This window comes from Monodon monoceros, unplaced genomic scaffold (genome assembly GCF_005190385.1).
Source record: "Monodon monoceros isolate NGI ecotype Baffin Bay Population unplaced genomic scaffold, NGI_Narwhal_1 Super_Scaffold_1, whole genome shotgun sequence".
NCBI classification, from domain to species: domain Eukaryota; kingdom Metazoa; phylum Chordata; class Mammalia; order Artiodactyla; family Monodontidae; genus Monodon; species Monodon monoceros.
Genome location: NW_021703765.1, coordinates 23,515,839 through 23,528,372, shown reverse-complemented (window position 1 = coordinate 23,528,372; position 12,534 = coordinate 23,515,839). Strand labels below are relative to the sequence as shown.

Sequence of the window (12,534 nt, the reverse complement as noted above, 5' to 3'; positions counted from 1 at the left end):
AAAAAAAAAAAAAAAAAAAAAGAGGCAAGAGAATTAGGCATGCTTATTCAGAGCAGAGTCCTAAGCAGTAGGAACAACTACTAAAAAGGTCCAAAGCCAGGAGGATGCCAAGCATGTTGAAGAAATAATGAAAAGAACAAAGCAGCTAGAGCTGTGTGAACAAGGGGAGAGGAACAGGACGTAAACAGGATGCTGGGGGTGGGGAGGTGCAGTGAAATGGGAAACCAGTGCAAGAGGAGAGACACGATGGGGTTTCAGTTTTGTTTTTTTTTTTGCGGTACGCGGCCCTCTCACTGCTGTGGGGCTCTCCCGTTGCGGAGCACAGGCTCCGGACGCGCAGGCTCAGTGGCCATGGCTCACGGGCCCAGCCGCTCCGCGGCATGTGGGATCTTCCCGGACCGGGGCACGAACCAGCGTCCCCTGCATCGGCAGGCGGACTCTCAACCACTGTGCCACCAGGGAAGCCCTATGCTGGTTCTTTGATCTCATCAAAATCCCCCTTCCCTTGACTCCTGTGCATTATCCTTTCCTTATGGTTTCTTGATAGTTCCACTTCTTTCTTGACTAGCTTAAACACCACGATCCATCAGTTCCTATGAGTTGCCAGTCTAATCATCATGGATTTTTGTACTGGTTAACATGGTAGAGTTCAAATAAATTTGAAACAGTGAGAAAAAACCCGAAAGACCTCAGATGTCTTACTTTAGGTAAGAAAGGAAATAATATGAATTCTCTACACTTCAGGAATTGTCAGGAAAAGAGAGTAAAGTCAAAGCTGGAGGGTCTGGTGAACCGTAATCAGGTTTTATGCTATAGCCACATGGTGGTGCCATTTTAGCTGATAAGCAGAAACCCCTCCTTTGCTCAGCACTGCGTGAACTGCACGGATGTTTACGGACAGTGGAACTTCTGCAAGTGATTATGACTAATGTGCTGTTGCTTTATAAACCATTATTATAACTGAAAATATTTTCATATCCTACAATGTTCATTAAGCAGCGGTTCTAGTGATAGTGCTGAAAAACACAGCCCCCCAAACAGTAACTTTGGAACAGAAGCTAGTTCTGATAAAACATTATGAAGAAGGCCAAACATTCACTATGACACCCTGTGTGCTGTTCATTTAGGAATGAGCACTCTAAAAAAATGAGAGGTAATGAAGGAAAAAATTAAAAGAAGTATTAAGGTAAAAATAAGCGACAATGCTGTACATTCACGCATCTTCCCCCAAATATCCCCCTTACATATTTTCCTATGGGAAAATTAGTCTTGAAGTATGAGTTTTACATCATGAGATCACTTAGAAACATATCTAACACACAAATGTAAATGCCTCCTCAAAATACAATATTTCCCCTACCTCCTCCATGAAGCGATCCTCTTCTACAGCTACTCCCGGGCACACAGTAAACAGCGTGGTGATTACGAGCGTGGACTTTGGAGCCAGATGGCCTGGGTATGAATCTCCTAGTTTCCTAATTATATGGCTTTGGGTTAATTACTTAACCTCTCTGTGCACCAGATTCCTCATCTGAAAATTAGGATGCTAGCACTTCTTACCGTCAAAGGGCTGTTGTGAGGATTGGTCAGGTTAATATATGTAAGACACTCAGAACCTCCCAAAAGCACTGAGTAAACACTGTGTAAATATTAGATACTGTTGTAGTGATCATCATCGCCATCACCATCACCACCATCTTCCCATCAACCCTTGATGATACTTACAAGCCTGTATTTATTTCACTGGGTTAAAAAAGTAAGGTGCTCCGTTGTTCATAGTATATATATGAATTACTCATAGTATATACAGTGGTTACTCATAGGCTATGCAGTGGTGTGAAGACAGTCCTTTTGCTATTTCTTCTAGAAGACTGTCAGAATCCTTCACCACAGTTCTGTGTGTCAATATACAGTAGAGTAGGCAGCGCAAGTTTAGAGAGCCTTTTCCAGTGCAAGTGCTGGGTAAGTGGTATGATTCTGAATAGAGCCCACTCAGACACTAATATTTACATCAAGTGATACAACAGTATGTTTCTTCCCCCAGTCTTACCTTCAGCCTGTCCTTGGGCAGTGCGACGACCCCTTGCTTGATGATTTCCAGAACCCGTTCCACTGACAGCTCAGCTCCAGCTTGTAGCAACCTCGAGCTAAAGAAGGTGATCACCTGGAATGTAAAGTGTTATTTTTTTAAACAAGTACATGTATGAGAGGTATTTTCAGTAGATGCCTTTCTCACATGGTAGTCAAAGGATCATCGTTCCATTTCTTTGAGTGACCTGGCTTTCAATTCACTAGCTCTCCTAAATAAGTCCTCTGTATAAAGGGTTTGATGGCTGAATCAGAGCCAACCCCTGAATATTCAGGGTTGATGATGCATTCTGTGAATTAAGCAGGCTCCTGAATTCTGCACTTTCTTGTGCTGCCTCACCTTGCATTCATGTTTCATTTAGAGAGCAGCACCCATCAGAAGGTAGGAAGAGAAAGCTAAAGCTTAATGTCTGTTAATATTGAGGCTTAATAGTAGTTGACCAGAAAAAGTCTTGATAAGAAAGAAATTTGAAGCTAATGGCTAAAATGATGTTTGGGGGATTATTTATCAATTTAATTTATCCACAACACTCTTACCTCTGAGCACCGGGGATAATCAACAGCAAGCTGTAATTTTTTGGTTTCATGTCACAGCACAGCCTGAACTATGTAGTAAGGTGCTAACACAGTAACATTTGGAAATAACACTGTCTCTTAACACTTGTCATTAAAAGCTAAAAGATTGTCATCATTTTTTAGGAAATCACTTAAAAACCACAATGTCAATAAATCAAGAAGACCATAAGTCACTTTTTATTCAAGAGACTATAAACTATAGACAAGTGTTTATAGTCAAAGATGCCTGCAGAAATTTATGTTTCTTAAAAAGTTGAGTATTTCCACTTACATGTTTTCTATTTTATAGGTAAATTATTTTAAGTCAACTAAGAGTTATTTCCAAACAGTTTTCTAGATTTTCTTTCAAGATTACTCTCCTAAATATTAATTGTTCAAATGCACAATAACTTTTCTCCTAACCATTCTAGTGGAAGGTGCATGATATGACAAAAATGCCACTGAAATAGATTTATTCTGGAAAGTAGAGACCCAGCTGGAGCCAGAACCCTAACAAGCTTGTGCCTTGAAGGACTGTGGCAACGAGCGAAAACAAAGGCAGCCAATGCCTGGTTACACTGCTGTTGATTCCAAATAAATCATTTCTTTATCTCAGGCAGTTTGCTGGCACCAGCTCCTTTGCAAGTTGCTTATTTTGTCCACAACAGGTTGGTTTTCAACATGTGCCTATGGGTCTTGTTTTTTCCAAGTCAGATTTTAAGCTCTCTGGGATAAAATTTTGTTCACAAGAGTTTAGACACAGCAGGTACTATAACTGATTTTCATAAATTGTAATTAAGTCTCTTTTTTTTTTTTTTTTTTTTGCTGTATGCGGGCCTCTCACTGTTGTGGCCTCTCCCGTTGCGGAGCACAGGCTCCAGATGCGCAGGCTCAGCCACTTTGAGGCATGTGGGATCTTCCCGGACCGGGGCACGAACCCGTGTCCCCTGGATCGGCAGGCAGACTCTCAACCACTGTGCCACCAGGGAAGCCCAAGTCTCTTTTTATTTATTTATTTTTGGCTGCACTGGGTCTTCGTTGCTGCGCGTGGACTTTCTCTAGTTGCGGCGAGCAGGAGCTACTCTTTGTTGTGGTGCGCGGGCTTATCATTGCAGTGGCTTCTCGTTGCGGAACATGGGCTCTAGGCACGTGGGCTTCGTATTTGTGGCACATGGGATCATCTGGCTTGCGGGCTCTAGTTGTGGCTTGCGGGCTGGGCTCTAGAGCTCAGACTCAGTAGCTGTGGCACACAGGCTTAGTTGCTCCGTGGCATGTGGGATCTTCCCGGACCAGGGATCGAACCCATGTACCCTGCATTGGCAGGTGGATTCTTAACCACTGCACCACCAGGGAAGTCCCTCTTTTTATTTTTAAATGGACATTTTATACGTGTAAAATAAGTAAATTCCGTGAAAGTATTTTTTGAATTTTGGCTGTACCTGAAGTTTTTGTGTTTTACTTAAGACACTGATGATACCCTTGACAACCTATTCAGTGGAAGGAATAATCAGAGAATTTACAAAGGAAATAGATGATACTTTTTGTCTGCAAGAAAGATGCAATGTGTACAGCAACTGAAATTCAATAAAAGGGAAAAAAAAGAGAAAGATGCAAGGTAATAATTGGGGGACAAGACACTGATCAAACGTATAATTAAATGGATTTAAGACATCATGGTAGTGTACACTACAAAATGCTCAAAGTCAGAGGCCTAGTTTGGGTCCTGCCTGTGACACTTACTGACCATGTGACTTGTAAGATGCTCAACTTCTTCCAGATGTAGAATTGTGCAGTGGTTTGGAGCACTTATCAGGTGTCAGATTGCTTGCATTTAAATCCCAGCTCTCCTTATAAACTTAGGCAAGTTATTTAACATCTCCATGCCTGAGTTTCCTGATCTACAAATGAAGAAAAATAAAATGCCTGCCTCATGGAGTTGTTCTTAGAATGAATACTTGCAGAGCACAAAGAACGATGCCTGGCACATGGTAAGTGCTCACAAAATGTCAGTAACTATGATTGTCATTAGGTGCATCTCAGTATCTTTGTTTATAAAATGAAAAAGTTGCCCCATCTACTGCATAGGAAACAATCATAATACATGTAAAAGTAGTCTGTTAAGGATGAAACCCATGAATGTCAGTACCCACCAATGTATCCAATCAGTAACATTTCTTTGTAGTTATATGTCTATATTCCTGATTTTATGCCTGATATAGGCGAAAAATTTGTAAGAACTGAGTTTGGTGGCACAGGTCATCTCACCCAAACCAGTCAGGACTATCAAGTGAAATCTACTGAAAGTAAATTTTAGGAAAGCCTGCAGGTTAAAACCTCCATGATCACCGTTAGTTTAATACATTACTGAGGGTCAACTAACAACTCTTCTCTTTTTACTTGATGAATTTATGTACAACTTTTCCCAAGAAATTTATATTAATTTTATCATTTTCAGAAAAATTAAACGTAGTACCAGATTGAGGACGCCTTCATAGTTTGCCTAGGTCGCACAGGTCGCTCGGTATCCTGGCGGTCATAAATAGTGCTGCTGTGTACACTGGGGTGCATGTACCTTTTTGAATTAGTGTTTTTGTTTTTTCAGACATGTATGCAGGAGTGGAATTGCTGGGTCATATGGTAGTTCTATTTTTCGTCTTTTTGAGGAAACTCCATACTGCATATATTGAAGAATCCTTGCATCCCTGGGATAACCCCACTTGACCATGGTGTATGATCCTTTTAATGTATTGTTGAATTCAGTTTGCTAATATTTTATTGAGGATTTTTGCATCTATGGTCATCAGTGATATTGGCTGTAATTTTCTTTTTTTGTGATGCCTTTGGTTTTGGTACCAGGGTGATGATGTCTCACAGAATGAGTTCAGAAGTGTTCCTTCTTCTGCAATTTTTGGGAATAGTTTGTGAAAGACAGGTGTTAATTCTTCTCTAAATGTTTGGTAGAATTCACCTGTGAAGCCATCTGGTCCTGGATTTTTGTTTGTTGAGAGCTTTAAAATGACTGATTCAATTTCATTACTTGTAATTGGTCTGTTCATATTTTCTATTTCTTCCCGGTTCAGTTTTGGGACACTGTGCATTTCTAGGAATTTGCCCATTTCTTCCAGGTTGTCCATTTTATTGCCATACAGTTGTTTGTAGTAATCTCTTACGATCCTTTGTATTTTTGTGGTATCAGTTGTAACTTCTTTTTTGTTTCTGATTTTATTGATTTGGGCCCTCTCTCTTTTTTTCTTGGTGAGTCTGGCTAAAGGTTTATCAATTTTGTTTATCTTTTCAATGAATCAACTTTCAGTTTCAGTGATCTTTTCTATTTTTTTCAGTCTCTATCTCATTTATTTCCACTCTGATCTTTATGATTTCTTTCCTTCTACTAACTTTGGGTTTTGTTTGTTCTTCATTCTCTAATTCCTTTAGGTGTAAGGCGAGGTTGTTTACTCGAGATTTTTCTTGTTTTCTGAAGTAGGCTTGTATTGCTATAAACTTCCCTCTTAGAACTGCATTTGCTGTTCCACAGATTTTGGATCATTGTGTTTCCATTTTCATTTGTCTCCAGGATTAAAAAAAATTTCCTCTTTGATTTCTTCAGTGACCCTTTGGTTGTTCAGTAGCATATTGTTTAGCCTCCACGTGTCTGGGTTTTTTGCATTTTTTTTCTTCTTGTAGTTGATTTCAAGTCTCACAGCACTGTGGTTGGCAAAGATGCTTGATACGGTTTCAATTTTCTTAAATTTACTGACAGTCGTTTTGTGGCCTAGTGTGTGGTCTACCCTGGAGAATGTTCAACGTGCACTTGAAAAGAATGTGTATTCTGCTGCTTTTGGATGAAATATTCTCTATACATCTATTAAGTTTATTTGATCTAACGTGCCGCTTAAGGCCAGTGTTTCCTTACTGATTTTCTGTCTGGACCATATGTCCATTGATGTAAGTGGGGCTGCACAAGGTGATCTGAAGGTGAACAGATGACCCCTGCAAATGCCGTGGGTTATATTATAGCAACAGAACCCTGAGCTTAGAGAACCCAAATCTCTTATAATGGTCAGTAAAAGTGTCTACCTTTTGCTCCAGAGGGAGACAAAGACATGCTCCCATCTTTACCCCATCTGATCCCAGGTATCTGCACAACTCATTTTCTACCTCCTTCAAGTTTGAGCACAAATGTACCTTCTCAGAGAGGTCTTCTCTGATTGCACTCTTTAAATTTGCAATATCCCAATCCTATTCCAAATAGCACTCATTATTCCTCTTTCTTCTTTTTTGGCATTTTGGCATAAGCAACTAGGTAGATATTGATGTCATTTACAGCTAAGGAAGACTGCAGAAGAAAAAGCAGATTCATTTTGTGTTTGATTTTTTTTTGAAGAAAATAATGAATTCTCATTTAACCTTGTTCAACATTTGTGGGACTGTTGTATAGGCAACTGAATGAGCTAGTTTGGAGCTCAATAAGAATGGTCAGGTCTGGAAATACAGAAAACCCAGTGTAAATTTTACAGTCAAGAGATAAAAATAGTTCTTGCCTTTACCATACCACAAAACTATTGTTGTTCACTGTCTCTGTCCTATACTTATATTCAGCCATGAAATTTCTTTCACGCCCTCTCTTGTTTGGTGTGGTATTTCTATTTTGTCCTGTTTATTAATTCAGCCAGATCATATCATCTTATGAGTTAGAATAGAGGGTTATGTACAAGTGGCTAACAGTAATTTGGCTACCTGAAAAGCACATGTCTAACTCCTTCGGCAGAAGTTAAAAGTACTCCAAGGTTAGTCACTCCTGTCTCAGACATTCAACATTGCTTAATGTCTTAATGAAAAACATCAACTCTCAACTCCCTGTCAGCTAAAAATAACAGTAGATTCACAGTCTCCTCTACCAACATTTTTCAAGGTTAACTCCCTGAAAGAAGAAATAGCAAAGGTTTGCTTAAGCCAAGATTTCAGAAGCATTTAGGGGAGGGAAGGAGAAGGTAAAGTGCTGAAAGAGGCAAAAGTAGAGATGTTATTTATATCTTTCTCACGGTATTCTTTTCAAAATATGTAAAAAAGAGTTTAAAATGATTTTGAATGAATCTCCAGTGTGTCCAACACTATTTTAGATGATAGTATTCAACAAAAAGTTGTTGGAAAATCTGCTCATTTGGAATCTTATTTAGGTTTATCCAAGTGAATGCTGAAAATATGGAGTTTATAATGAGAAGATCTGGATTCAAGGCTGAGTGATTTACTAGCTAAGTGACCTTGAGCCAACCATTTCACCTCTGAAGACTTGCTTGCCTCCTTCACAAGGATAATTTAAGGGTCAAATGACATAGGGCGTATGCAAATTGCCCTCAATGATAAAGCCCTACGCAAACATGTGATGACTATTTAAGAGGATTTTTTTTTTTTTTTTTTTTTTTTGGTCTTGCTGCATGGCTTATAGGATCTTAGTTCCCTGACCAGGGATCGAACCCAGGCCCCGGCAGTGAAAGTGCCAAGTCCTAACCACTGGATGGTCAGGGAATTCCCTAAGAGGAATGATTCTTAGGTGGGGATCTGTGTTAAAATCACCTGGGAAGGCTTCTCTCAGCCTGCTGGTTTCCTTATCTGTAAAGTGGGATAACAATAACTAATTTACTGGTTTAAGAAGAATAAATGAGTAATATTATGTAAAGGTACTTAGCCTCATTCCCAGCACTTAGTAGGGACTCAAACATGTTTAGGCATATATTTATCTAGCTTTAAGAACTACACAACAGCACACAGTCAAATGTTTACCCAGAGACTGCATTTTTCACGAATACAGTTGGAGTGTCAGTAAGTGGCCAATTACTGACAGGGACAGGAAAGTGAGCACTGGATATAAATCCAGTTTAACACCCTGCTTTTATTTCCATGTGGTGATATACTGTGAGAAAAACAAGTGAGGTCCTTTCTATTTCCTCATCTTTACTCTAATTTTCACCTCTTCCAAAGGAGACTAAGTTTCAAATGGATGTAGTTTAAATCCTCTGCATGGTTCTTGTGTGTCCTTTCAAAAAATAATATGGTCCTTCAGGGTTATTTTTAAGGATGTCAACAGCCTGGTTACTAAGAAAAGAACATCACTTTCACCACTGGTGGAGTAAAGACTGATTTGACATTATTAGAAGTGAACTTGAAGGAGAAAGTAAATTTCCGGGTTTGTTTTCAGATGTTTTCAGGCAGTGAATAGGCAAACCAATGAGAAACTGTAGGAACGCTTAGTGAATGGGGATAGTAGTCAGGCATGATGACTACAAACAAGGGTTTTATTATCAAACTGCCTCGGTTTGAGTTCTGGCTCTATCACTTTCTGAATATGTGATCACAAGCAAGTTAAATCTTTCTAAGTTGGTTTCTTTAACTGTAATTGAAAATAAAAATGAAATATACCTCAAAGTTTGTTTTTTAATGAAGATTAAGAGAGATCATGCACGTAAATGCTTAGCAAGTATGCAATAAAAGCTAGCAACGCTAATGATGAGATGAATAGAAAAGGAGCAAATGGTTTTTGATGTGGTTTAAACATTTAAAACTAAATAATCCAAACAATGTATTACAACATGATCATTTATCATCTATTACAGTTATGACCACAGGAAAAAAGAAACTTTGGTTAGTCTTTTATCAGAAACAAAAAGAAAAAAAATGCACTATTATGAAAAGAGGTATTGGTAATTAAAGAGAAAACATTTCCAATACACTGCAGATACAGATTATCTGACATATGTTGTGCACAGTTCAGGTGACTATCCAGAGAAAGAAAGGTAGAATGAGTGAGTGAGAGAGAAGGGGGAGGAGGACGAATGGAGGGAGGGAGGGAGGAAGGAAGGAAGGAAAGGGTAAAAGGAGAAAAAAGACAGGAAGGAATGAAGAAAGAAACTGAAATCAGAGAGGTCCAGAGAAAGGCAAAAGAGACAAGGGGTAGGGGTTTGCCGTAAGTGCAGACTAAAACGATCAGGATGACGCAGGTTAGAAATATGAAAGCTAAAAAAGGACATATTGGATAGTTCTATAATTCAAAGATCTGGATAAACCTTGGAAAAACCAGGATATCCTCCACCCTGGAATGTGAAAGAGATACATTTATAAGAATTATAAGAAGATATTATTTTAGCACTTCAGTGCTCTTTCCTGAGTGGTATTCTTAGACCCAATGAGACATCGAGAGGCTCAAGAATATAATAGCGGTTCTGTTTACTTTGTATACACTTGAAATTTTTCATAATAAAAAGTTTTAAAAATTAAAAAAAAGGGCTTCCCCGGTGGTGCAGTGGATGAGAGTCTGCCTGCCGATGCAGGGGACATGGGTTCGTGCCCCGGTCCGGGAAGATCCCACATGCTGCGGAGCGGCTGGGCCCGTGAGCCATGGCCGCTGAGCCTGCACGTCCGAAGCCTGTGCTCCGCAACGGGAGAGGCCACAACATTGAGAGGCCCACGTACTGCAAAAAATAAAAAAAATAAAAAAAAAATTAAAAAAAAGAGTGTAATAGGCCACACTGGGCATAAGATTAATTTAAAAGGACAGAAGGCCAGGAAAAAGAGCATGCCAACAGCACAGCCCCAGGCTTTTGTTTTCCCTGGGAATACTCACAGCAGTCTCGGGGCTGGTCTCTGGACCCTCAAATGATAGCTCCAATGTGAGAGAATGAGACTACCATGGACAGATCCAAGAGCCACCCTAGCTTAGAAGCCATGTCCCAAACAGAAACCAATACTCCTTGTGATAGTCTCAGCTTCTAGGTCCCTGAAAAGGACATGCCTGCTTATGAATTTTTTCACTCAGGGAAGCCCAAAGCTATAGTCCTTTCAGTCCAGACTCAACTTACCATTCAAATGTCATTCTATCATATTCTCATGTTATTACAGCAGTGTTACCTAGTAACATGGCTGACATTCCACCTTCATCAGATTTCCAAGGAACAGAGCTAAAAGCAGCTTAACCCAAGGCCAATTTCCCATGTAAAAGAGAAAAGGGTTTTGTTGAACCTTTCCTCACATGCACAGTGAATCTTAATCTCAGTATTCTACTCCCCAAAATGGTACAAGCAAGAAACTAGAAATGAATTTGGACAAATCCATGAACAGGCTGGCTAGAAATGGCTTTTTATTTTTTATTTTTAAATTTTTTTTGGCCACACTGCACGGCTTGCAGGGTCTTAGTTGACTACCTCGTTGTCAAAAAGCATCTAGCCAACAGAAAAAGGTAGAAATAAGCTCTGATGGATGTCCCTTGGGCATTCATTTGTTTCATAATCTTGTTACCACTACTTATCAATTTTAAAAGGAGGCGCTTTTCCCATTAAACAAGGACATGGGGCCAGAGAAGAAATATTTAAGAAGCAGCTTGAGGATGCTCTCACACATCCTAAATATCAACAAATCTACATGGGAGTACTGGTTCATAATGGTGAGAATTTAATTAAAGAATATAAATGTCAAGTCTAACTCTAAGACATAAACATGCTCATTTGAAATGATGTTTCTGCTTTATCCTAACTGCAAAGATGACAATAGTACCCAGCTGCCCCAGTTCTGTTAATGAAATTTAAATAATACTGATAGTAGTTTAGGAAAATGATAAGAGTGTGTGTGGCAAAGTAATTTGCTATAGCTGCAACCATTAGGTATACAGTTGAGGCGACTTAAGGAAAGCTCATGAAAACGCTAATTAAACTGACAGCAAAGAGGGTTTTTTGTTTTGTTTTGTTTTTGACATATTTATTGGAGTATAATGGCTTTACATGGTTGTGTTAGTTTCTGCTATATAACAAAGTGAATCAGCTATACGTATACATATATTCCCATAGCCCCTTCCTCTTGTGTCTCCCTCCCACCCTCCCTATCCCACCCCTCTAGGTAGTCACAAAGCACCAAGCTGATCTCCCTGTGCCATGTGGCTGCTTCCCACTAGTTATCTGTTTTACATTTGGTAGTGTACATATGTCCATGCCACTCTCTCTCTCACTTCGTCCCAGCTTACCCTTCCCCCTCCAATGTCCTCAAGTCCATTCTCTACAACTGCATCTTTATTCCTGTCCTGCCCCTAGGTTCTTCAGAACCTTTTTTTTTTTTTTTTAAGATTCCATATATATGTGTTGGCATACGGTATTTTCTCTTTCTGACTTACTTTACTCTGTATGACAGACTCTAGGTCCATCCACCTCGCTACAAATAACTCAATTTCGTTTCTTTTTATTGCTGAGTAATATTCCATTGTATATATGTGCCACATCTTTATCCATTCATCTGTCGATGGACACTTAGGTTGCTTCCATGTCCTGGCTATTGTAAATAGTTCTGCAGTGAACATTGTGGTACACGACTGTTTTGGAATTATGGTTTTCTCAGGGTATACGCCCAGTAGTGGGATTGCTGGGTCATATGGTAGTTCTATTTTTAGTTTTTTAAGGAACCTCCATGCTGTTCTCCATAGCGGCTGTATCAATTTACATTCCCACCAACAGTGCAGGAGGGTTCCCTTTTCTCCACACCCTCTCCAGCATTTGTTGTTTGTAGATTTTTTGATGTTGGCCATTCTGACTGGTGTGAGGTGATACCTCACGGTAGTTTTGATTTGCATTTCTCTAATGATTAGTGATGTTGAGCATCCTTTCATGCTGACAGCAAAGAGGTTTAATTTTTATTTCTGTTTACCTGCAATCATTACACAGCAGTGATATGGAGCAAATCAATGAACAGATCTGCAACAGTATACATACTTGTAGTTAAACTCATGTAATTGTGTGGGTTCCAGAGTATTCAGCAGTTTACAGAACTATGTGTTAAGAGTCTGGAATGGGAGCCTGGTTATAGTTCAAAGCTGATTTCAATTAAGTACTGAACAAGTACACAGGACTCTATTGG

The 12,534-nt window shown here is 39.5% G+C and overlaps 1 protein-coding gene across 2 annotated transcripts in view; it reads right to left on the bottom strand.

The window, feature by feature from the left end:
- The window catches only part of DYM (dymeclin), a 377,165-nt gene that overhangs the window by 64,467 nt on the left and 300,164 nt on the right, over window positions 1-12,534 (bottom strand). For both annotated transcript variants that reach the window (XM_029234371.1, XM_029234366.1), the window contains one exon: window positions 2,051-2,164. In XM_029234371.1, coding sequence (XP_029090204.1) covers window positions 2,051-2,164 — 114 coding nt within the window. The remainder of the gene's footprint in view (window positions 1-2,050; window positions 2,165-12,534) is intronic.